The sequence below is a fragment of the Phodopus roborovskii genome, unplaced genomic scaffold (assembly GCF_943737965.1).
Source record: "Phodopus roborovskii unplaced genomic scaffold, PHOROB, whole genome shotgun sequence".
Classification (NCBI taxonomy): domain Eukaryota; kingdom Metazoa; phylum Chordata; class Mammalia; order Rodentia; family Cricetidae; genus Phodopus; species Phodopus roborovskii.
The window spans coordinates 26,986,695-27,009,901 of record NW_026126434.1 but is presented as its reverse complement, the minus strand read 5'-3'; the positions used below and the strand labels follow the sequence as shown (position 1 = coordinate 27,009,901).

The 23,207-nt window shown below is 45.9% G+C and overlaps 1 protein-coding gene across 3 annotated transcripts; it reads left to right on the top strand.

The window, feature by feature from the left end:
* The first annotated feature begins 1,943 nt into the window (after positions 1-1,943).
* Positions 1,944-21,645, top strand: Kctd20 (potassium channel tetramerization domain containing 20). 3 transcript variants are annotated; one of them, XM_051187100.1, is made up of 8 exons: positions 2,022-2,068; positions 9,812-9,986; positions 13,095-13,368; positions 14,363-14,465; positions 14,783-14,903; positions 15,616-15,813; positions 17,173-17,283; positions 18,688-21,645. In XM_051187100.1, exons 2-8 carry the CDS (start codon positions 9,827-9,829, stop codon positions 18,978-18,980), a joined length of 1,260 nt encoding a protein of 419 aa, XP_051043057.1. In that variant the 5' UTR covers positions 2,022-2,068; positions 9,812-9,826; the 3' UTR covers positions 18,981-21,645. The 3 variants fall into 3 exon arrangements, with proteins under 3 accessions (XP_051043059.1, XP_051043057.1, XP_051043058.1); XM_051187101.1 differs by lacking the exon at positions 2,022-2,068 and adding an exon at positions 8,968-9,042; XM_051187102.1 differs by lacking the exon at positions 9,812-9,986 and having other exon boundaries at positions 1,944-2,068.
* The last annotated feature ends 1,562 nt before the right edge of the window (positions 21,646-23,207 follow it).

Sequence of the window (23,207 nt, the reverse complement as noted above, 5' to 3'; positions counted from 1 at the left end):
CTTTCCATCCCCTCCTACTGCTTTCTAATAAAACTTCTCACTAAACTCCATCTGCCTGGCATGTTTGTCCCCTGTCACCCTTGGGATCCTACAAGGTCCCCCTTGGGCTTCATCATAACAGTGGTCAAGAGTGTTGAGGCAGGAGGATTGCAGCACATATGAGGCCAGCCTAAGCTACAAAGTGAGTTCTAGGACAACCCAGGTTATAGAGTGGGGCTGTCTCTAAATAACTAAATAACAAAAAAGTAAAGTGTCTGTTAGAGAATGTGGAGGAGTTCCTCAGGAAGCAACTGAGACGGAATTATTCACTGTGTGTCGAGTGAGGACTGAGGTCGCCTGGTTTATTATGAAAATCTGGATGATAAAACTTCCCTCTCTTGGTTGTTTAGAAGTTTTAAGGGTTGTAAAACATCATGAAGACTGTTCTGTAGTAGTTTCTGGCAGCAGATGCAGTATTTTTAGGAAATGTAATAAAGCCATTAATTGAGTGAACTTTGAATCAGCTATTATGAACAGTGAACGTTCCAGGCCTGCCATTTTGGCTTTGTAAAGAATCTCAGCCTCAGACAATAAATATACTTCAGAGGCTTGATATTTGGGGAGGCATTACATTAAAAATGAAGTTATAAAAATCCACACAGATATATGTTTCTCGTATGCCACCTATGTCTGGTATGCTGATTTATGACATTTAATGAAGAAGGAACCCTTTTCATATTAACTATGAATTAAAATGTGTATTACTGAGTGTCCTCTCTGGGTAACAGGTAGTGTTAGATGAGGACTGATAAAGGAGATATGGAAATACAGAGGAAGCCATTTGTCCTGTAATCAGAGCAAGGAAGGCAGCAGTCTTTCCTAGTGGGAACTTTTGGCAGAAAGCTCTATCAGTGGGTGTGTCCCTCATAGTTCCAAAGCCCAGTGATGCCAGCCAATGTTCATTGTGTTCAGTACTGTGTTGGCTTTCTTGTTAGGTAAGTGGGTTTTTTTTTTTTTTTTTTTTGTTTGCTTTTGGTTTTTCCATACTGGGTTTCTCTGTGTATCCCTGGCTGCCCTGCAACTAGCTCTGTAGATCAGGTTGGCATGGAACTCACAGAGATAGATCCTCCTGCCTTTGCTCCTGAGTACTGGCATTAAAGGTGTGTGCCACTATTGCCCAGCAGGTGCTTTTTATCAGAATGCGGAGGTGGGAGTTTTTCAGTTCATTTGAAGTTCATTGTTTTAGGTCATCAATCTGTCAGGGTCTCAAGTAGCCCAAGCTGGCCTCAAACTTGTTAGATGGCTGTGCTGGTTGGTGTCAACTTGACACAAACTGGAATCACCTGGGACAAGGGATCCTCAATTGAGGCATTGCCTCCATCTGTGGGTACAAGTATGGGACATTTTCTTTTTAATTACTGAAGTTTGTGCAGTCCTCCCGACTGCGTAACCAACTGGTCTGATAATTTTGAAGTACAAACGCCACCAGATCCTGTGACATCGAGAGATGAGGACACTTTTCACCCTTTTGGGTTTCCCCCGCGATTGACACATTTTACACATAACACAACCAGCTTTCTAATAGTTTGCTCCCAGGTAATGTGAAACCAATAGAACATGACTATGGCAGATTGTGCCATCAAACTCAACGGTTGTGAAAAAGTTGTTCTTCTTTTCCATGTATCTTTTGTTCTTTATTGATTTTTTTTTTTCTTCCTTTCGGCTGCAATGCATACCCATTGGCCACACACAAACGTCTGGGAAGGCGAAGATCGCCGTCCTAGGAGCGTCATCGGTCCTGAGGCAGCCGAGCTTCCCTCTCCACCTAGCTGAGCAGACGCAGCAGGAGAGGCCCCGGCTTGCAGCCTAGGACGCGGTGGGGGCGGGGCGTCCCGCGCGGCCTTCCCGGCGTGCCCCGCGCGCGGGGGTGGGGTGGGGCTCTTATCGCGGAGGGCCGGTGACTCAGCCGCGTGGCCGCGGCCGGGCGAGGGGCGGGGACGCGCGGTGTCCGGAGCGCAGCGGGTCCCGGCGACGGCGGCTGCTCGGTGGCGTCGGGGCTCCGGGGCCGAGAAGGCGGCGGCGACGGCCGGTGAGTGGCGGGCCGGGCGGCCGGGCGGGCTGATGATGGCGGCGGGCGCCGAGCGGAGGCCTTGGGCTCCTCCGCGGCCCGAGAGAAAGAACCCGGGCGAGCGGGCCGACCTGGACGGGGACGGCCACCCGCAGCCCGGGCTGGGGAAGGTTGGTCACGCTTCCCTCGAAACTCTGGAACCTTCTGTCGGGGCCTGTCTCGCCCCTGTGTCGTCATCCCAGGCTGGGCGCAGAACCGGGTGTTTTCTTGCAAACGAGAACTTTTTGTGGCTTGCGCCGTCAGAAAAGTTCCCCTTAGAGGGAATTTGTCATTCTTTCTGAACATTCCAGGGTTGAGCCGATTTACAGTTTTGAAGTAGAACTATTGTTTTAAATGAGAATTCAGCAAATGAACAAGACCAACAAGGGACTCTTTGGTCGACTTAAGAAAATGCATTTCTCAGCCCTTTCACGGTATCCGTTTGCCCATAAGCCATTGTTTACCAGGAAGTTTTTGTTACATGTCTCCCAAGGTGTTGGAATAATATTAGTTGTAGTGAATCTGGAATTTAGAACGTCAACCCCACTCCTAAAGGACAAAAACAAAATCCTAAGTAGCAGTTCTAATCGTGCCTGCCCCTTACAAAGGTTGCAGGACCCTAGCACAGCTCCAGAAATTGGTTAAAGACATCAGTGGTAAGCTAGGGACCAGACTTTGGACAACCATAATTAGGTTGGCCTGAAAATAGAAAAAAGAAAGAAAAAAAACCTGTCCAGTGTCTTTTTGTTCAGTTCGTAATCAGACAGGAGAAACTCGGACTCTGGTAGGCAGTTGTAAGAAAGGATAGTGTTTTCTAGAACCTGACATCTGCATATGAAATGGCTTTCATACATATCCTGTTTTTGCCGTTGTTGGAGAAAGATCATTTGTATCTGGCTAACTTGCCCTGTTCCTTTCCGGAGCCTGTTACTAGAAGCATCAATGAGTTTAAGCTGTGCCTTTAGGTCAGATCTCCCTCCCTGTAGTACCAGCCAGTGCTGTAAAATTCCCACAGCCTGGAGGTCTCGGATTCTCTGGGGTGTGCCAGCATCAGTATTTATATGGGCTTTTATAGTTCTGGGCATCCGGTCACTACCGAATATCTGAGTAACGCCTATGTTATGCAAAGTACTGAAGTCATTTTTTTTTGGGGGGGGGGGGAGAAGGGGAAAGGTTTCTCTGTGTAGCTTTGTAGACCAGGCAGGTCTCGAACTCACAGAGATCCATCTGCTTCTGCCTCTAGAGTGCTGGGATTAAAGGTGTGGGTCACCAAGACCGACTGCATTGAACTCATTTATTCCAAATATGGCCCAGAATTCCCTTGTTCTCTAGCAGAAATGAGTGTTGGATGCCTTCCTCATCTGCCAAAGGTGTTTTCTACTACTTAGTGTCTCTTCAGATAGACTCCACAGGTGACCTTAAAGCTAGCCATTAGTTTTGGCATTTTTCTTGGCTCTGGTGTCTTTTTTGTTATCTGGCTTCACTTGCTGATGCTTTTTGTTGTTGTCACTGATGGTTTTTTCCTTGATGATGATTTTCAAAATGTTGTCTTGAGCTTCTTGATTTTTTTTTTTTTTTTTTTTTTTTTTTTTTGTGCTTCCCACCTGCCCCAAATTTGACCTCCTCAAGCTTCCACAGCTAATTGGAGTAAGAAATTGATGGGAACTGTTGGATTGTTAAATGATTTAAGTTGGGAAACTCAAGAGTCCAGACTTTGAAATATGAAACTTAAAGGAATAAGGGGCCATACTATAAATTTACCTAGTACAGTCCTCTCATCTTTCAGGGAAAAAATCCAAGATAGGCTAGGGATGTAGCTCAGAGGAAGAGTGCCTGCTTGGCATGTGCATCTGTGTGTGTCTTGAATACTCCCCTACCCCCAACACAAAAGACTGAGAGGTGAGGTGGATGGCAGAGTCCTGGTTCCTAGCTTCTGTCTTCCCACGAAATTATCTTTTTAAGTGCTTCAGAAGGGAAAGGTGCTGACCACAAAGCCAGTAGATCTTTAAAGTATGAAAATCAGCCTCTGGTGGGAGCCTTGAAAAGGCAGTGAAAGGAAACATAAGACTGGGAGGGTTCACTTGAGACAAGATTTAATAAAGATTGGTTTTTACCGGATACATGTATGAGCAGTGTCCAGAATGCTTGCAGCTGCCTTGAGCCACTATCGTCATGATCGGGTTTATTGGGTATTAGGTTGGGGTTATAGCTGGGAGGGTGTCTGATGGTTTGCTTGCATGTATGTCTGTCAGGTGTGGTAATATATGCCTTTACCACACGATGCTATGCCCTCCAGATAATGTTGTCAGATCCCTTGGGACTAGAGTTACAGATGACTGAGCTGCCATGTGGATTCTGGGGCTGGAACCCAGGTATGCAAGAGGCTGCTGACCACTGAGCCATCTCTTCAGCCTATTCTGTGACAGAGTCTTATGTAGCTCACACTAGCTTCAAACCAAAGGGTGGAGAATGGATGGTGGTTGCACGTGCCTTTGATCCCAGCTCTCTAGAGGCAGAGGCAAGTGGAAAGCCACAGTGATGGAGTATTTTGCCAATCACACATTGGAGTTTTCTTTGTGATAGTTGTGGTTAAGTTACTAGGACTCAAACCAGGCATGGTGGCAACCACTTTTAATCCTAGCACTCAGAGGCAGAGGCAGGCAGAAGCCAGCCTGGTGAGCAGGTTCTAGGTCAGCCAGGGCTACACAGAGAAACCCTGTCTGGGGTGGTGGTAGTGGGTAATTGTTTCCTAGGACTTTTAAGACTATTTTCTGTGTTAATCTGAATTATATATTCATCCAAAAATTTAATTTTTGCTATAACCACAAATCTTCAAATTTTGTGGTGCTAGACATATATGTGTTCCTGATACAGGCTGAGGGTCAGGGAGATGTCTCGGTAAACTGCCTGCTGTGCAAACATGAGGACCTGAGTTCTGATCGCTGGCGCCATGTAAAGTCAAGTGTGGTAGTTTATGCCATAGTCCAGCACTGAGAGGTGGGAACAGCAAGATCAGGGGCACATTAACCAGCCAGGCTAGTTAGTTGGTGAGCTCGGTTTAAGTGACATAGAGCAAGACACCAGGTGTCACCCTTTGAACCCCACAAACATACTCGGGCATACGCATGCACACTCACAAAAATACAGCTTTGGTGTCCCAGACTCTAAATGCTGTGCAACAGAGTTCAGATGGTTTTTATTTGGAAGTATTTGCATACTAAGAGTATGACTTAGGTCATGAAATTTATTTGTTTTATGTATTTTATGTGCATTGATGTTTTGCCTGAATATATATATGTCCATGTGAGGGTGTTGGATCCCCAGAACAGGAGTTATAGACAGTTAGAACTGCCATGTGGGTGCTGGGAATGGGACTCTGGAAGAGCAGCCAGTGTTCTTAACCCCTGAGTCATCTCTCCAGCCCCTTTATGTGATATTTTTAAAACTTCTGTATATGAAACAAAAGTCTTATAGTGTGGAATTTTCTACCTGTGGCTTTATATCTAAGATGAAAATTTGGGGATTTTGAAACGTTTTAGAATTTACCATATTCCAGGCATGTAATTTTATCATATACTTTCAGTTTTTATTTGTGTGTATGTCTGTGTGTGGAGGCCATGTATGTATGCACATGCATATGGAGGCCATAAGACAGCCTTGGATGTTGATCAAGAGCATTCCACCTCATTTTGTTTTGGCTTTTCTGTGTGTAAGTCTGCATGTCTATAAGATAGGGATCTGCTTGCCCCTGCCACCCCAGGACTGGGATCACAGGCCCACTTTCTTTCCCCTCCCTTCCTCCCTCCCTGCTTCTTTTTCTTTCTTTTGTGTTTTTGTTTTTTGAGACAGGGCTTTTCTGTGTGTATTGATGGCTATCCTGGAACTCGCTCTGTAGACCAGGCTGGCCCTGAACTCAGAGATCCCCCTGCCTCTGCCTCCTGAGTGCTGAGATCTGTGCCATCACCGTCCAGCAAGTGGCCCCTTTCTTAGTGTGGGATCTAGAAATCAGACTCAAATCCTCATGCTTGAAAGACTAGCACTTTACTGAGTCTTTAGAAAATTTTTCATTGAGGTAATCTACATATCTTACCTCATCCTTGTAAAGTATAATACAGTTTTTGACAGTGATTTTGACTGTAATCACAGATTGTGTAACAACTATTTTTTCTTAATGTGTTTTAGAGCACTTATAGATTTTCTTACATTTTAAAAAACTAACTTCCTGCTTTCACTTTTTTTTTTTTTTTCTCTTTTTGGTTTTTTGAGACAGTTTCTCTGTATTGCTTTGGAGGCTATCCTGGAACTCACTCTGTAGACCAGGCTGGCCTCGAACTCACAGAGATATGCCTGCCTCTGCCTCCTGAGTGTTGGGATTAAAGGCAGGCGTCACCAATGCCCAGCCTGCTTTTACTATTTTTTTTTTTTTTACATGAAGTTATTTATTACATTTGTTTTTTGTGGGGACACATGTACATGCTTCTGCCATAGCCTGCATGTGGGTGTCAGAACAGCTTGCAGGGTTAGTTTTTTCCTTCTTCCCTGTGGTTCTGGGATCAAACTCAGGTTGTTAGTTTGGGCAGGTGCCTTTACCTGCTGAGTCCTGTAACTTATCAGTTGGCAACAGGACCCTGGCTTGGGGCCTGTTAAGTCAGCTCTCTACCTACCACAGACAGCACCTCCACATACCCACCTGTTAGGTTTTGTTCTCTCTCTGAGACAGCCTTACTGTGTCCCAGGCTTGCCTGGAGCCTGGCTCTTCCTGCTCCAAAGTGCGGGCCTGGGTTACTGGTGTGGAACAGCACAGTGGCCGTATGAGGCCACAGCTGCCTGATTATATTCAGCTCTCACCAAGTATCCAAGAGTGCTTGAATATGATGCTCTGCAGTCCTGGGTTCAGTTAGGTCAGATCTGTGGGCCATGTTATTCAGATCTGTATCCAGATAGCAGGCTATTGTTCACTGGTGTCCATGCATGTAAGCAGCTTTATTAGAACACAGCTGTATTTACTCACTTGTGAGTTGCTCATGGCTGCTTCTCACTGTAGTATTGTGGCCTACAAAACCTAGGATGTTTACTGTCTTACTCCTTACCAGAAGAAGTTACCATTCCTGTTGGAATTCTTTCTTCAGGCTCCCTGCTGAAAACTGGGCTACTGGAAAAGGACCCTATAAATATTTTACAGGGTCTTTCCCACCATCAACCCTTTCCAGTCTCCCCCAGGGGTGGCACGGAGAGGCTGACAATGTCTGCTTGATGCTGACACCTCCTAGCTGTTGTTTTCTGTTCAATTTTATTTACAACCTCTCAGCTGTTGTTTTTAAAATGTCTGCTCTCTGGTAGAGGAAAGTGAAAAAAAAAAATCACTCCTAACAGTCTAGAGGACTACAATGTGCGTGCGTGATTTTGGGCTGCTTGTGGGTTAAAGTGACATTATAGTCAATTTGATTTAGGGGTGGGTGTAAGAATTAGAAGTTGTAAGGGTTGGAGAGATGGCCTAGCAGTTAAGAGCACTGGCTGCTCTTCCAGAGGACCTGAGTTCAACTCCCACCAACCACAGGGAACTCAAAATTGTCTGTAATTCCAGTTCCAGGGGATAGAACCCTCACACAAAGTATACACAGGCAAAACACTGGTGTACGTAAAATAAATAAGTAGATTTTTTTAAAAATTTATTATTTTACATGTCGATCCCAGTTCCCCCTCACTCCCTCCCTCCTTCTCTCCCTCACTTTTACCCTCTCTGCCCTCTCACATGCACTCTAACCACCCTCCCATCCCCCCACCCCAATTCCATATGTAGGGCAATGCCATCCAGGTGGGGTCATGTAGATCTGATAGGTCATTTGAAGTAGGGACTAGGGCTTCTCTCCTGTATAAGTAGATCTTTTTAAAATAAAGAATTAGAAGGTGAAAAAACGAAAGGTAAAAAGGAAAACTTAAGCAGAACAAGTCAAAAGTTTTCTTGTTTTATTAACTTAATTAAATTATGTGTACTTATTTGTGTTTGTGTGTGGCTAAACCGTATGTAAGTGCAGAAGCCTTTGGGTGTGCCAGAAGAGGGAATTGGATCCCCTGGCGCTAGAGTTAACAAGTGTGGTCGGGGTTGACTTTCTGTTTGTTCCTCTTATTAGTTGATGAATAAACACTGGACAATGGCCAATGAAGCAGGAAGAGAGGTGGTACTAGGAGACAAGGAGGATTCTGAGAAAGGTGTCAGGAGAACCCACCAGAAAGCAAATTGTCATGTGAGCCCAGGAAGAGAGGATGTATCAGACATTGTTTGGTAAACTAAGGACCCGTGGAAATACAGAAGTAGGTTAATAATTAAGACAGAGCTACCCAAAAAGAAGCCCTAGTCATTGGCCAACAGTTTCATACCTAATTTAGCGTCTATGTGTTCATTGTGGGCTCAAGGGCTGAGGGACCATCCTGTGCAGGAGTGGCATGCACTCTTAACAGTGTGTCTCTCCAGCTTCTTTTTTTGCTGTTGTTTTTGAAAAATTCCCTTGTGTATATGATGTACCTTGGCCATACTCCCATTCTTTCCTTACAACTTCCCCCTAGCTCCTCCCAACACATCTCCCTCCCAGCTTTAAGCCTTTGAGTTTAAATAGTGCCACCCATGGTGCATGGACATTCTACCTGTGGCTACCTCCCCACTCCATGCTGGAATTTTTAACTGTTTTGATATTGTGCAGGTAACAATAGGTGCTGTGAGCTCATGTGTACAGCAGGCATGTCTGGGCCCTCACCTTCCAGCTCTTACATTTCTCTCAGTACCTTCTTGGAGGTTCCCTGAGCCTTACTTAGGGTGTTTGATATGAGGTCTTCTCTACAGATGAGCACTTGCTATTCCTTGTTTTTAGCACTTTGAGCTGTTCTGAGCATCTCTGCTAGCCACCACTCAATTTAGTGTGGCTTTATGGTTGTGATTTTTGGATGCTTAATAGTTGCAGGTATCATTTGTCAGTTTTTTGTTGTTTTGCTTTGTTTGGCTTGATTTGGTTTGGTTTCTCAAGACAGGGTTTCTCTGTGTAGCTTTGAAGCCTGTCTTGGAACTTGCTCTGTAGACCAGCTGGCCTTGAATTCACAGAGATCCACCTGCCTCTGCCTCCCGAGTGCTGGGATCAAGGGTGTGCACCACCAATGCCCTGCATTTTTTTTTTTTCTTTTTTTTAAAACATTAGCAGAGCTGGGTAGTGGTGCCACACGCCTTTAATTCCAGCACGCACAACACAGAGACAGGTGGATCTCTGAGTTCAAGGACAGCCTGGTCTATAGAGCGAGTTCCAGGACAGCCGGGCTACACAGAGAAAACCCTGTCTACAAGCAAGTAAACGAAAACAAATAAAAACCACAGGCAGACTTTCAGCTGTTGAACTCCCTTTGCCACCTTTTGATTTGTGGTGTGAGTGACACCAAATTATGTTCTGCCACTTAATATGTAAAAATCATAGTTCATAGCCAGACATGGTGGCACATGATTTTAATGTCAGCATTCAGGAGTCAGACCTCTGAGTTTGAGGACAGCCAGGGCTAGGAAGAGAGACCTTGTCTCAAAACAGAAAAATGATTCCTGTAGCAACTGCACCAATTCATAGTGGTTGTAAAAGCCATCTAGATCCACTGATGTTACAGATGTCTTTTACCAACCACTACAAACCACACAAGTTCTTGGGAGCCAGTTTCCTGATTTCTAAACCATTCACATTCCTTGTCTTCCAGGCTTCCTCTCTAAGAATGAATGGTCACCAGGGCAGTGATGGTGACAGGTTATTACAGCCAGAGCTCAGCTGCCTAGGAGATGAGACCTTAGCTGCCACTCGAGAGAAAGAAAGCAGCAGTTTGGTGTCCTCTGGACTTCATGTTCTCACTTATCCCCTAGCTACCAGGAATGAAGGTACAGCAATGGGGGCTAGCACACACCCAAACATCTTCCACCCAGATGGAATGGAGAGTCTCAACCCGAGCAGATAGTCACACATTCACAGTGGATCTAGCTGACCATTCAGCCTGGCCCATCCACCTGGCACAAGTGTGTAAGACATGCTTGGAATCAGGAGACAAACTGACTTGCTGTGGTCCCTATCAACTATAATGTGATGAGACCTTCATTCAAGAGTTCTGCTTCTTAATGGAGTGACAGAATTTTTCCTAGTCACCCTTGGAGGGCTGATGGATCAGTGTGAAAGGTGGGACAGTTCCTGTGAGCTGTTGTGGGTAGGCTTTATAGGAAGTCTTGACTATGGTTGGCTGGCTTGTAGTCACTGTAGCCCAGGTTCTTCTTGATCTCAGAGAAGCCTCTGCCTCTGCCTCCTAAGGACTATGGTGGCAGGCAGGCAGGCATATGCTATCATACCTCACTCTCCGATAATCACAATTAACTTTGTTTTATTTTAACTGGAACTTTGTTTTGTTTTGGTGGGTTTTTGTTTGTTTGAATCTTTTTTTTTTTTTTTTTTTTAATTTGTTTTTTCTGTGTGGCCCTGACTGGATTCGAACTCACAGAGACCTGTCTGACTCTGACTCCTGAGTGCTGAGATTAAAGGCATGCACTACCATGCCTGGCTCAATCGTTAATTCTTAACTGGATGCACTTTTTCATATTTTTCAGCCTATAATTTTAAAAAGGTAACCATCATTTACTGAATAAAAAATACATAAAAATTTTTACATATATATTTTAAAATTTATTTTAATTTTTTGTATGTATGAGTGTTTTGCCCTGCATGCATGTCTGGGGTCCATGGAGGCCGGAAACAGGCATCAGGTCACCTAGAACTGGAAGTTTCATGTGGGACCTGGGCATTAAACCCAGGTCCTCTGAAGAGCAGGCAGTGCTCTTAATCATTGAGCCATCTCTCTAGCACATAGTATATTCTTTAGAGCAGAGGTTACAAAATGGTTCAGTTTGGCTACAGCTCATTTCTGCTAAGATTTTAGGGTTTTGTTTTTGTTGCGAGGTGGTCTCAGGTAGTTCAGGCTGGCCTGGCTTGTTAGGTAGCTGACCTTGAACTTCAGATTCTCCTGCCTCTTCTCCAGTGCTGGAGTGTTGCTGGGGTCAAACACGGGGCTTTGAGCATGCTAAGCAAATACTTTAATAAACTTTTATGCATGTCTTGGCATGTACAGGTGATCAGAGGGCAACTTTATGGAGTTGGTTGTCTCCTCCCACCTTTCTGTGGGTTCTGGGACTCAGTCTGAGGTTGTCAGGTGTGTGACAAGTGCTTTCGAGATAAAAAGCAAAGGTGCATACTGAAGAGGTGGATGCCCTCACTTGTCTAACAGTCCAGAGATGTATTGTCCTGGGGGCCCCACCAGAGGTGAGCTGTCCTGCTCATGGGAAAGCTGGTGTGGGTGGGTGCCACTGGATTCTCTAGCAGGCAGTGAGAATGGTTTGTTCTGTAAAGTTCGGGGAAGAGTAATGATTTTAGGTAAAGACTTCATTCTTTCTGACAAATTAAACAACAGCTTAGAAGACTGAAATGAGTTTTAGTCCACAGTAGTAGTAAGTTCCTAAAATACAGACAGCAGTGCTTAGGCTGTAGCTGAGTCTAGAGTTCAGTCTAGACTCCTGAGTCTGGAACACAGGAACCTGGCATGCATGAGGCCCTGACCCTGTGTGACCAAGTATGATGGCACATGCTCTAATCCCAGCTCCCTGAGGTACAGGAAGGAGGATTAGAAATCAGATGCTATCTTCAGCTACATAGAGTTTAAGGCTAGCCTAGACTACATGAGATCCTGTCTCAAAAAAATAAATACGGGGCTGGACAGATTGCTCAGCTAGTAATGCTTCCTGCTCTTCCAGACTTGTGTTCCCAGCACTCATGCTGGGTGGCTCCTTACCACCTGTAACTCCAGTTCTGGGGATCTGATGACTTCTGGCCTCCCTGGGCACTTGCACGCATTCACACTCACAATCCCAAAACACAAAAATCTCCAATAAGACAACGAGAGGATGTAAGTGTTACTTAAAAGTGGAAATGGAATGGAAGTATATGCCAGGCTTTTTTTTGGGGGGGGGGGTCAACCAACCAGCTTCTAAAGCAAGACACTGAGGCTTAATATTAGTTATGAATGCTCAGCCTTGTTTTGTCTTTGTTTTTAAAAAGATTTATCATCTCTATAGTGTCCTGTCTGCATGTATGACTGCAGGCCAGAGGAGGGCACCAGATCTCATTACCGATGGTTGTGAGACATCATGTGGTTACTGGGAATTGAACTCAGGCCTTTGGAAGAAGAGCCAGTGCTCTAAACCTCTGAGCCATCTCTCCAGCCCCTTGTCTCTTATTTTAATCTGTTTCTCTTTTATCTGTGTCTTGTCTCAGGGTATTTTACCTTTCTTTCTTTCTGTATATCCTACTTTCACTGCTTCTGGCCCTAGGCATGTTCCCTCTCTTTCTCCCTTCTTCTCTCTCCTCTATGCCTGCCAGCCCCACCTATCCCTCTCCTGCCTAGCTGTTGGCTATAATTAAACAAAACAGCACAAACAAATGTAATACATCTTTGCCTGGTTAAAATAATATTCTGAAACAGAAGTAGGAAGTGATTGCTGGGCCACAATGCACGACCTGCTCTTAGGTCCAGCCTCACTGCGCTTTATTTACTCCAGAATTGCAATTGCTTTAAAGTGTAGGTGTTTCTGCCTCTAATCTCCATGAACCCCATATCACACACATGGAAAGAATTACCCAGCTAGTTTTGTGAGAGGATAGGTGGGTGGGTGGTTGATTTTGGTTTCTCAAGACAGGGTTTATTTGCAGTCCTGGCTGTCCTGGAAATTGCTCTGTAGACCAGGCTAGCCTCAGATACAGAGATCTGCCTGCCTTTGGCTTTAAAGTATCTACTTTTGTTTTTAATTTTCCCCTAAGCTAGTATTTTAGCTGTGAACATCTATGGCTTTAGGTTTTTTGTTTTTGCTTCTTGTTGTTTTAGGACAGGCATAGTTTCATTTTTCTCTCTAGACCTTTGCTCTTTAGTTACTTTTATTTGCCTGATCTTTCAGACTTTGCACTTGGCTATGCCCCTCAGCCAGCAAGCCTTCAGTACCCTCACATAATGCCACTCCCTGAAGACAGCAAAGGCTCCTGCTTCCAGAGTGGAAGCAAGCGGAACCATGAGCCCTTCATCGTTTCAGAGAGATTTGGAAACAGCGGCATAGGCTTTGGAGGTAGCTCTCACTCCCAAGCCCCAGAGAAAGTGACACTTCTTGTAGATGGCACACGTTTTGTGGTAAACCCTCAGATTTTCACTGCTCATCCGGATACCATGTTGGGAAGGTAATGACAGTTTCCTTCTGTTGTACTAGTAAAGGTGTTCAGCCTTTTGTCAGTACACAGCTGACTTTCCTCCTTTCCAGCTTCTGTGGGGAAGGCTAGGAGAGTTGGTGGGAGCCTGATGCCTTGATGCTGGGAGGGTTGCATTTGTAGCCAGATGAGGAGTGTCCACTAAGGAACCATGTCCCGCCCCTATTTAAAGACACTGCATTGCTCTTTGAGTTGTACAGATCAGAGATGCCGAGTTGAATCTGAAGTCTTGTTTTCCTTCTGTGAGAAACAGTATTAGACATGATCCACAAGAACAGTGACATCATTTTAGGAAAAAAGAACATTTGCCTCCTACCCGTTTCTAGTTGGGGGTCTTGTTTCTTGGGGGTGGGTAGCAGTATTGGAGATTGAACTAGGAACCTAGGCTGTCAGGCATAGGAGACAAACATTTTACTGAGCTGAAGCCCTGCCTTATTGCCAATTTACTATTTAACACATGTAGGTGTTTTGTCTGCAAGTATGTTGGTGCAGTACATATATTCAGTGCCGGTAGGGGCCAGGAGAGGGTATCAGATCCCTGGGACTAGAGTAACAGATGGCTGTGAACTACAGTGTGGGTGCTGGGAATCGAACCTGGATCCTGAGTTCATGGTGAGAGCAGGCCCTCATGGAAATGTCAGGGTGCAGAAGAGCCTCATCTGTCTGAAATCCATGGCTAGAGCAACCTGTGGGAGTAGGTAGTTCAGAAAAGACGAGCCAGGAGGGAATACACAAAGAGCTGCCCCTACCCCACACAGACTGACCTCACAGGTGAATGACAGCCAGGAGGGAATGCACAAAGAGGTGCCCCTTCCTGTCCTGCACATTTTCCTGAGGCATGCATTCATCTGAGAGGCATCAGGTCCCAACGCTATGCTTTTAAAGTATGCCACCCGAGAGTAGGTTAAAGTGCAGGAGATGGCAAGAGTCTCCTGCAGAAGGTGATGCTGTTGCTGCTCTCTTTCAGGATGTTTGGACCAGGAAGAGAATACAACTTCACAAGGCCCAATGATAAGGGGGAGTATGAGATTGCGGAAGGGATCAGTGCCACTGTGTTCCGCACAGTGCTGGTATGCAGTTCTGTTTCCTTTTCCTTCCTCTACCGTGGCATGCATGCTTGCATATGGCACCCTCAAGTGCACCACAGTTGAGTGACTGACTCTCGGGTATTTAATTGCCTTTCCTTCTTTATTGTTCCTGCCTGTAACTTCTAATTCCTTGCTTATGTGAGCTCAGTTCGTTGTCAGGCTGTTTAAACTTGGGTAGATGGGACCACTTTGTCTTCTAATGCACCAACCGGTTGACTCCCAGTTCCTACCACCATAGGTTCAGGAGTTATTCCTATGCATTTCTTTGCCTACATTTCTTCTTCCCAATCTGTTCACAGGATTATTACAAAACTGGTATCATCAACTGTCCTGATGGCATCTCTATCCCAGATCTGAGAGACACTTGTGACTATCTCTGTATTAACTTTGACTTCAACACTATCCGATGTCAAGATCTGAGTGAGTATGGAGCTGCTGCCAGCTATGCATGGCCAGAGCACTTTCCATGTGCTCACAAGTGAAGGAGTGCGGGTGTAGGTGGAGAGCCAGCACAGAGGTGGACATCTGCTTCTCTTGTATTAAGGGCTTGTGGGGAAGTGGAGTAAATGGAGAAATCAGTTGGGGAGTGTGGCTCACAACCATCACTCTAGCACTCAAAAGGCTGAGGCAAGAGGATCACCCTAAGTTCAGGGTCAGCATGGGCTACAGAGTGATAGATACCCTATCTCCAAAGAAAAGGCTGGGGATGTCACTTAGTGATAGAGTACTCACCTAGCACTGTGAGACCCTGGGTTCCATTCTCAGAACCAAATAAAATAGGCATGGTAAGACATGCCTGTGACATCAGTGTTTAAGAAGAGGAGGCCAGGAATAAAAGCTATGAATCTTAATTTGGCCAACTAGTCACTGAGCTGCTGCTTCCCTCTTGGGAAGGACCATGGCATCAACCATGACAAGCAGAAGTACTGAGTGTCAGTGAGGAAGGGTCATGGTAAAGCCAAACAGCCTAGGTATAAAGCTAGTTTCATATTGAGGCAGGAGCTATGTCTCAGAATGCTTCTTGTCTGTATGTCCTCTGTGATGGCTACAGTCTTGTCTCCACTCAGCAGTGTCTCCACTCAGCAGTGTGTATGTGCATAGGAAGTGGGCTCACCTGCCTTCTTTCTCCCAGGTGCTCTACTCCATGAGCTGTCCAACGATGGTGCCCACAAGCAGTTTGATCACTACCTCGAGGAACTGATTCTTCCCATCATGGTGGGCTGTGCCAAGAAAGGGGAGCGAGAGTGTCACATTGTCGTGCTGACAGACGAGGACTCTGTGGACTGGGATGAAGACCACCCCCCACCCATGGGGGAAGAGTATTCCCAAAGTAGGAATCCTTCAGGGTGCATGTTTTCAGCTGGAGGAACACTGCCCAGATAACATCCAGACCCTAGAGCTGTGCAGATACCACTGACAGCAAGTGATGGCAGATGCCTGGAAGGCAGCCAGCAGCAATACAGGCCTAACCTCTGCTGCAATTGCTCTCCTCCATTGGATGGCATTGTCAGATACTCAAGTTGGGGGTTAAATTCTCATTTCATTTAAATCTTGTTGACTTGGTTTTAATTCAAAACTTAAAAAGTGGGCTGGGAAGTTGACTCAGTGAGAAAAGCACTTGGCATGTAATTGTGAGGCCCTGAGTTCAGATGCCTTGCACCCACTCTGCAAAGCTATACGTGGTAGCACATGTCTGTCATCCCAGAGCTCCTCGAGTGAGATGGGAGGAGAGACAGAATCCCTGGAACTGCATGGGCCAGCTAGTCCAGCAGTGCACAGGAGTGTGAATAGCAAAGCAAGTTGGCAGGCAAAGACTGAAGGACCAGGTTATCCATCCCATTCTCCACACGCATGCACAGGCTAATAGACTCACCACATGCATTGTAGAAGGATGTGCACTCAGCTGTTTCAACACTGTTCCATCTCAGTGTCCTTTTGCTTGTATTCTGTGTAAAAAGCTGTACAGTCCTCTTAGGCTGCTTAATACTCCATTAGTGAATGAGCTGAAATTCACTTGCCCTGTAGGACATTGAAGCTATATACATAAATGATGCATGATCACTTTTTGGAGATAGGGTTTCTCTGTGTAGTTTTGGAGCCTGTCCCAGAACTAGCTCTTGGGTTAGATCCTCCTGTCTCTGCCTCCCGAATGCTGGGATTAAAGGTGTGCGACACCACCATCCAGCACATTTTTTTGCATCTTCATCTCTATAAGCTATTCTGTCAAAAGCTTGGTATGTTTATAATTTTGACACATCAAATTATCCTTTCTAAAAGTTATAGCAATTTGTACTCAAACAGTATACTAAAAACCATGTTTTTAGCCAGGTAGTGGTGGTGCACGCCTTTAATCCCAGCATTTGGAAGGCAGAGGCAGGAGATCTCTGAGAGTTCGAGGCCAGCGTGGTCTACAGAGTGAATTCTAGAACAACCAGGGCTACACCGTGAGAGACCCTGCCTCTAAAAACATTTAAAAAAAAAAAAAAAAGTTTGTGAGGTAGCATGCCACTTCCCTGCCTCTCAAAATCAGGGCCCTATGCCAGCAATCCCAGGGTGCTGGATGCTGGTGGTGGGAGAGGGTGGTACAGGTTTCATGCTATCGTGGGTTATATAGCTCCCTGTTGATTGTCACCTCACTCACGCCCCCTCTGTGACTAACCCCAGCTTTTGTGGGCTTTTTTTTTGTCAGTACTGTACAGCTCCAAGCTCTACAGATTCTTCAAATACATCGAGAATCGGGATGTTGCTAAAACAGTGTTGAAGGAACGGGGCCTGAAGAACATTCGCATTGGAATTGAAGGTATTACAAAATCTCACAGCACTCAGGAGATGGGGGCAGGTGAACCTCTGAGTTACACAGAGAAACCCTGTCTTGGGAAACCAAAACAAAGTCTCCACTAGGGATAGGGTAGGTCTTTGGGCATAGCTTATGCTCTGACTTGCTTCACAGGGGCTTGAGAGCATGCATACTTATACACTACATGTATGGGTGATGGGTCCTGCTTTATTGCTGTTTGTCCTGAGGCCTTGCCTTTGCCTTTCCTCCAGTTGAAGCAGTGGGGTGTAGTTCTGAGTGTTCCTTGGGACATTAGGCCCCTGGGGTGAATTCAGAGTACCTGGGCACACCTGAGCAAGAACATGTTTCTGGGATCTAGAGTTAATCCTTAGGAAAACAGCTTAAGAACTTAAGATTGGTGGCGTAGGCCTTTAATTCTAGCACTCTGGAGGCAGAGGCAGGTGGATTTCTGTGAATTCAAGTCCAGCCTGGTGGTCTACAGAGCTAGTTCCAGGACAGGCTTCAAAGCAACACAGAGAAACCCTGTCTCAAAAAACCAAGAAAAAACTTAAGATTTGCCAGCTGTAGTGGTATAATCCCAGCAATCAGGAGGCAGGAGGATTTCTGTGAGCTTTAGGTCAGCTTGGTGTGCATAGCAATTTCTAAGCCAGCCAAAGCTATACAATAAGACTCCATCTTTTCTTTAACTAAAGAAGGTAGAAGTTGAGGTGGTTTCCCCTTTGAGGGATGTCTGTTCAGCACCATGTCTTGGATCAGATGTGTTTGCATTGAGCACAGGCTGCCATGCCCTCACTGCCCACAGAGATAGCTGTTACAGCATCTGTCTGACCCAGAAATTTTAAGTTAGCAGAGACTTTGAAGACACTTCATTGGCCTCTACTTTTCACACTGCCTTTGCCTGGTTTCTGACATCTGGGGATGGGGACAGGAACTCTTCGCCTCCCTGGGCATCAGCCACTGTGGCTGGAAGCACTCCAGGTGCCCAGAACTACTGCTTCTCTCCCTTACTGCTTGGAATCTGTCCGTCTCCATGAGCCCTTTCTGGGTATCCGCAGCATTTGTGTTTTCTCTTTAGGTTAACATTGCACATTTCCTTATTTTTTCACTTAATCATGCCTTCTACCCAACATCATAAGATGACTGAGTATCGATGCCCTGCTGGGATTTTGTCCTGTAGTATTAATTCCAACAGCTAAAGCCTCTTGAAGTTAGTAAGTGGTTTGTTTCTCTTCCCTTTCCACTAAAGGGGGAAAACTCTTGTGACTTCCCACAGACCACTGCCTTCTAGGGCACAGGGGCCTTGGGGGCACTGATCACCTGCCACAGAACTTTTGCTCTCTTTGGATTTGGAAGTAGATGCCAGCACAGTCTGCCAGTATTGTGAGCTCTTGTGTTTTCCCCTTACAGGCTACCCTACCTGCAAAGAAAAGATTAAGAGGAGACCTGGTGGGAGGTCTGAAGTTATCTACAATTATGTACAGCGCCCCTTTATCCAGATGTCATGGGAAAAGGAAGAAGGAAAAAGTCGCCATGTGGATTTCCAGTGTGTTCGCAGCAAGTCCCTCACTAATTTGGTGGCTGCTGGAGAGGACATCTTGGAAGACCAGGAGATAATAATGCACCACCCACCTCAAGTGGATGAACTTGACCGGTTAAATGCTCCACTCTCTCAGATGGCTCCTAATGACTTTCAAGATTAGGGACAATCGGGCCTGCCCCTCCCTTGCCAGAGCTCTTCTCTTTGTGGGTACCCTCAACCTGTCCTGTGTTTCCTCACCCTAAGGAGATGCTTCCTCCCATCTATTTCTGTCCCCTCTCAGTTGTTATTATAATACTCTTTTCTGAGTCTGCCTCTGGCTGGGTAAAGAAACTCTGTGGTAATTAGGTGTCCAGCCTAGTCAGCTCTGGTAAACAAACATTTTGGGTGTGGTGCTGTTGGTTGGGTCTTGTACAACTACAGGAGAGTTGGTTGACTCCTGTCACCCCATGGGACACAGTAGTCACATTCTTTACACCCAGTGGGTGGGTTTTGCATCAGACAAATTGCTTAATAGCAAAAGGACCAAATGTCAAAGGAGACCTTGTGTGTGCTGGCACAGGTATGCCCTGCTGAGGTGTGCCAGGGTGGGTGAAAGGCACATCCAGGGTGACATCAGGATAGAAAGTTTGAAAGGCATCCCCAAGAGCTCAGACTCAGCTCTGCTTTGTATTAACACAGAACAGACACCTGAGACAAGATCTGCAGCAGGAAGAGTGTGACCCTGCAATGTTAGTGCAGCAGCCTTTGGCCTCAGGGATTCAAAGCCCAAACTGATGCTTCATTTGGAAGTAAAACTTGGAAATAGGTGGCAGAATGGCTCCAGATCAGGCCAGTGGGACCTACCCCCCAGGGACAGTGTGGTGTGGCAGGAGACTTGGTACCTTGAAGGTAAAAAGATTTGCTTGGTATCTTCCTGTGAGCTCCAGGGAGGAGGGTTGTGGTGAATGGACAGGAATCCTCACCTACCTGTGCAGACACTGCCCGAGAGTTCTCAACACCAATACATTCGTGTTTTTGTTTTTCTGTGTGTGGTTTTTTTTTTTTTTTTTCTTTTTTTAATAGCCCATTAGCTGCTGAAACATGGTCAGGTCCAGGCCTTGTCATTTGGTTTGATCTGTTCACTCTTCCATGTGTGGTAGATGGCAGTCCAGGTCCTCAGTACCTTCCTCTGACATTTCCATGACTGTTTGCATAGTCAAGAGCCAAACAGTGTCTGGGATTACCTTATTTCCTGGTAGAGTTGACGTTGAATTGGTCCTCCACCCTCGACCTTTTCCCATCGTAGGTGGTGCATGTAAGCTGTTTTCTTCAAGTTCCGTAAAGAACATGGTTGGTTTTTTGAATTCTGCTCCCATTGGGTACTGTTTAGAATACTACTTGATGGCAGTGACATCAGGTTTGGGAAGAAAAGGGCTCTTCTTAGGAAGAAGGGTGTTTTCTGTGTCACGGCAGCATCACTGTGGGTGATCTACCTTGCTCAGAAAAGAACTGAAGTGTAACTAAGCAACCCTGGTTTTTGTGGCGATTGTTGGTGTCTTGGTGAGGTGAAGGCCAACATCCAGAAGTTACTTCTGGGAGTTTACTGGCTCACTTCTGAGGTCAGGTTTGGCCCTGATTTTGTTGGTGCTATGTCTGCCCACTAGCGGCTGAGCAGCCCAGGCCCTGGTTCAGTGGTGCTTTCCCTGTGCTGACCCATCGGTGGCCACTGCAGTGTGATTGTGTCTGTGTGTGTAGTGTTGTGTCTGTGTGTGTAGTGTTGAGGTGCGAGCAGTCATTTCTTTGTCCTTTGGAGTTGGTTCACTGCCTTTTATGAACTAGGTCTTACCCCACGCTTTTACCTTGCAGTGGCTCCAGCCCATGGAGTTTGAGTAGGAGGCAGTAAAGGCTCATGGGTGGCATTGGATGGTGGGAACTGAAGGCAGGCCTGGGACACAGGCTGGCCGTGTGGAGAGGAGGCTTCTGTACTCTCAGCCCACCCTTACCTACATTTCAGTCTTGAGCCCCACTGAAGGCTTGCCTGATGTTCCCAGAGTGGGCACATTATTTAATGCTCCTTGCAGGGTCAATGACTGGGTTCTAGTCATCTTTGGAGTTGGTTCCTGGCTGTATGAGGAAGAGGACTTCTCTAATAAAGAATGGATTTGGAGCTTACGCATCTTTTGTAAGTGCCTGAATAAGTAAGTCGGGCTGTGTGTCCAGACAGTCTCATGAAAAATGACTTTACTCAGAGTAAAGCAGGATAGAAGATAACCTGAACCTGAGGCTTGACTGTTCAGCATGTCCTTGTATCCTGTGTAGTGGATGGAAACACCTGCCGGTAAGGAGGTGCAGAATAGGGACACAGTATTAGAATGTCAGAAATTAGATGGCTCTCCATGGGGAGATGGGGGTGGGTACAGTGCTGTATTACTGTACCCAGCACCTCAGGAGAGTGAACAGGCCTGAGAAATGCTGTGGGAACAGCACAGAGGGCGTGTCTTAGGGAGAATGAAAATGCTCAGAGCACAGCCTTCAGCTTACAGTGTGATTCCCTTTGCTTTAAGTCAGGAGTTTTAGCGCTGCACTCGCTATCACTTGCTGCCCTCTGTAGTTTGAGGTGGGTGCAGGGAGCACAGCAGGGCCGCCTCTTCCCAGGAGGCAGAGCCACTTTTGTGTCTGCATGGGATCACTTCTGGAAAATTACATTTTCTCCTAAAGGCAAAATGCTTATAGATTTTGCCTCTTAACTTTGTATTTACTTTTGAAGTTGCACTTGTTCACCTACTAGTGTTTACGGAATCCTGTATATGGGATGCTTTTTCTATAATAAAGTATTTTTATTTGTGTCCATTGTTATTTACTAGAAAAGAAAATCACAAACCTCTAACAGATTTAAAGGGGTGGCGCCTACTGGCCAGGATAAGTTCCTTTCCTTGGGACATGGGCTTACCTGCAGCCTGCCTGTGCTTTCCTCCCTGCTATCCAAGGCTGCCTTCTCGAGTTCACAATTAGTTGCCATTGGAGACTCCACACTCCAATCTAACTAACCCTGACAGTCAACCAAATGTAAAAAAAAAAAAAAAAAAAAAAACCAAGTGCTTAGGAGTACAGAGACCTCTGTGGACTAACTGTCAGGGCCTGCAGGGCCTCTGGCTATCATATTCTGACCCCATTCTGATCAAGTTTATAAGTCCTTGGCCCAGTTAGGAACAAGGTGGCCCACCCCGAGGCATCCAGGGGCTAACACCCTGAGGACAGACGGCCTGATGGGTGGGTTTTTCCCCCTGAAGTAGTGCTCGCCCTCAGCTGCTGCTCCTTAGGACAGGCCATTCCCTCCAAAAGCCTTTATTTAGTGTAACTGCCACCAAGAACAGGAGGTGATGGGGCAGATCTGAGTTCAGCGCCAGCCTGGGCTACAGTGAGTTCCAGGACAACCAGGGCTATACGGAGAAACCTGTCTCTAAAAACAAAAAGCTGGCTGGCCAATAGCTAAGGCAGTAGAAAAAGACAGGACTTCCAGGAGAGAGATAAGAACTCTGGGCAAGTATCAGGTAGGAGATTCACCAGCCAGATGTGGAGGAAGTCCGATGTATGGTAATGAGCCATGTAGCAGACTGTAGATTAATATCAATAGGTTAAGTTTTCTAAAAGCTAGTTGGGAATACGCCTAAGCTAAGCTTAAATAATAAGTATCCATGTCCTGCAGGCTCCTGAGCATGCACCATGAACCTCTGTAGGAGGGATGCTTAGATGCTTTGGGTGTACAGAGTTCTCTGAGAACCCAGTGAAAATGGACCGTGTAGCCTACTTTAAGCTGGCATTAGTTTTCATAGTTGGACATTTCAAGAGAAACCTGCTAAATAGGAACTGAGGAGCCAACGAACTCAACTCTAACTACCACAGGTCACACACAAAGACCATGGGAGGAACATGGGACAAGGGGACCCGGAAAATGTGCTTTCCAGGGAGATGATTATGAGAAGCACCCTTGGTAACCAAAGGCAGGGGTCACCTATTGTGTCACGCAGATGCATCTAGAACTGGTAACCTGAAGTTCTGGCTGCTCTTGCAGTGGCCCCACACTGTAACTCCAATCACGGAATCCGATTTTCTTCTAGGCTCCTTGAGTACTGTATGCACATGGTACACAAACACAAAACACTGACACACATGAAAATTATTTTTTAAAACAAGTTTTGATGGGGTGCCCAGCTTGGATTAACTAGCAGGCAGCTAGAGAAATTTGGGGATCCTGATCCAGAACTGATGGCCCAATTTCCATCTACCCCTCTGATGGGATCCTGAACAACACTGGCTACGATTTGGTAAGGCACCCTGTTCTCCCGGTCAGCGTAAACATTTCCTTGAACTTGTGGGAGTAACCATTGATCGTCTAGCACCCTTCTAG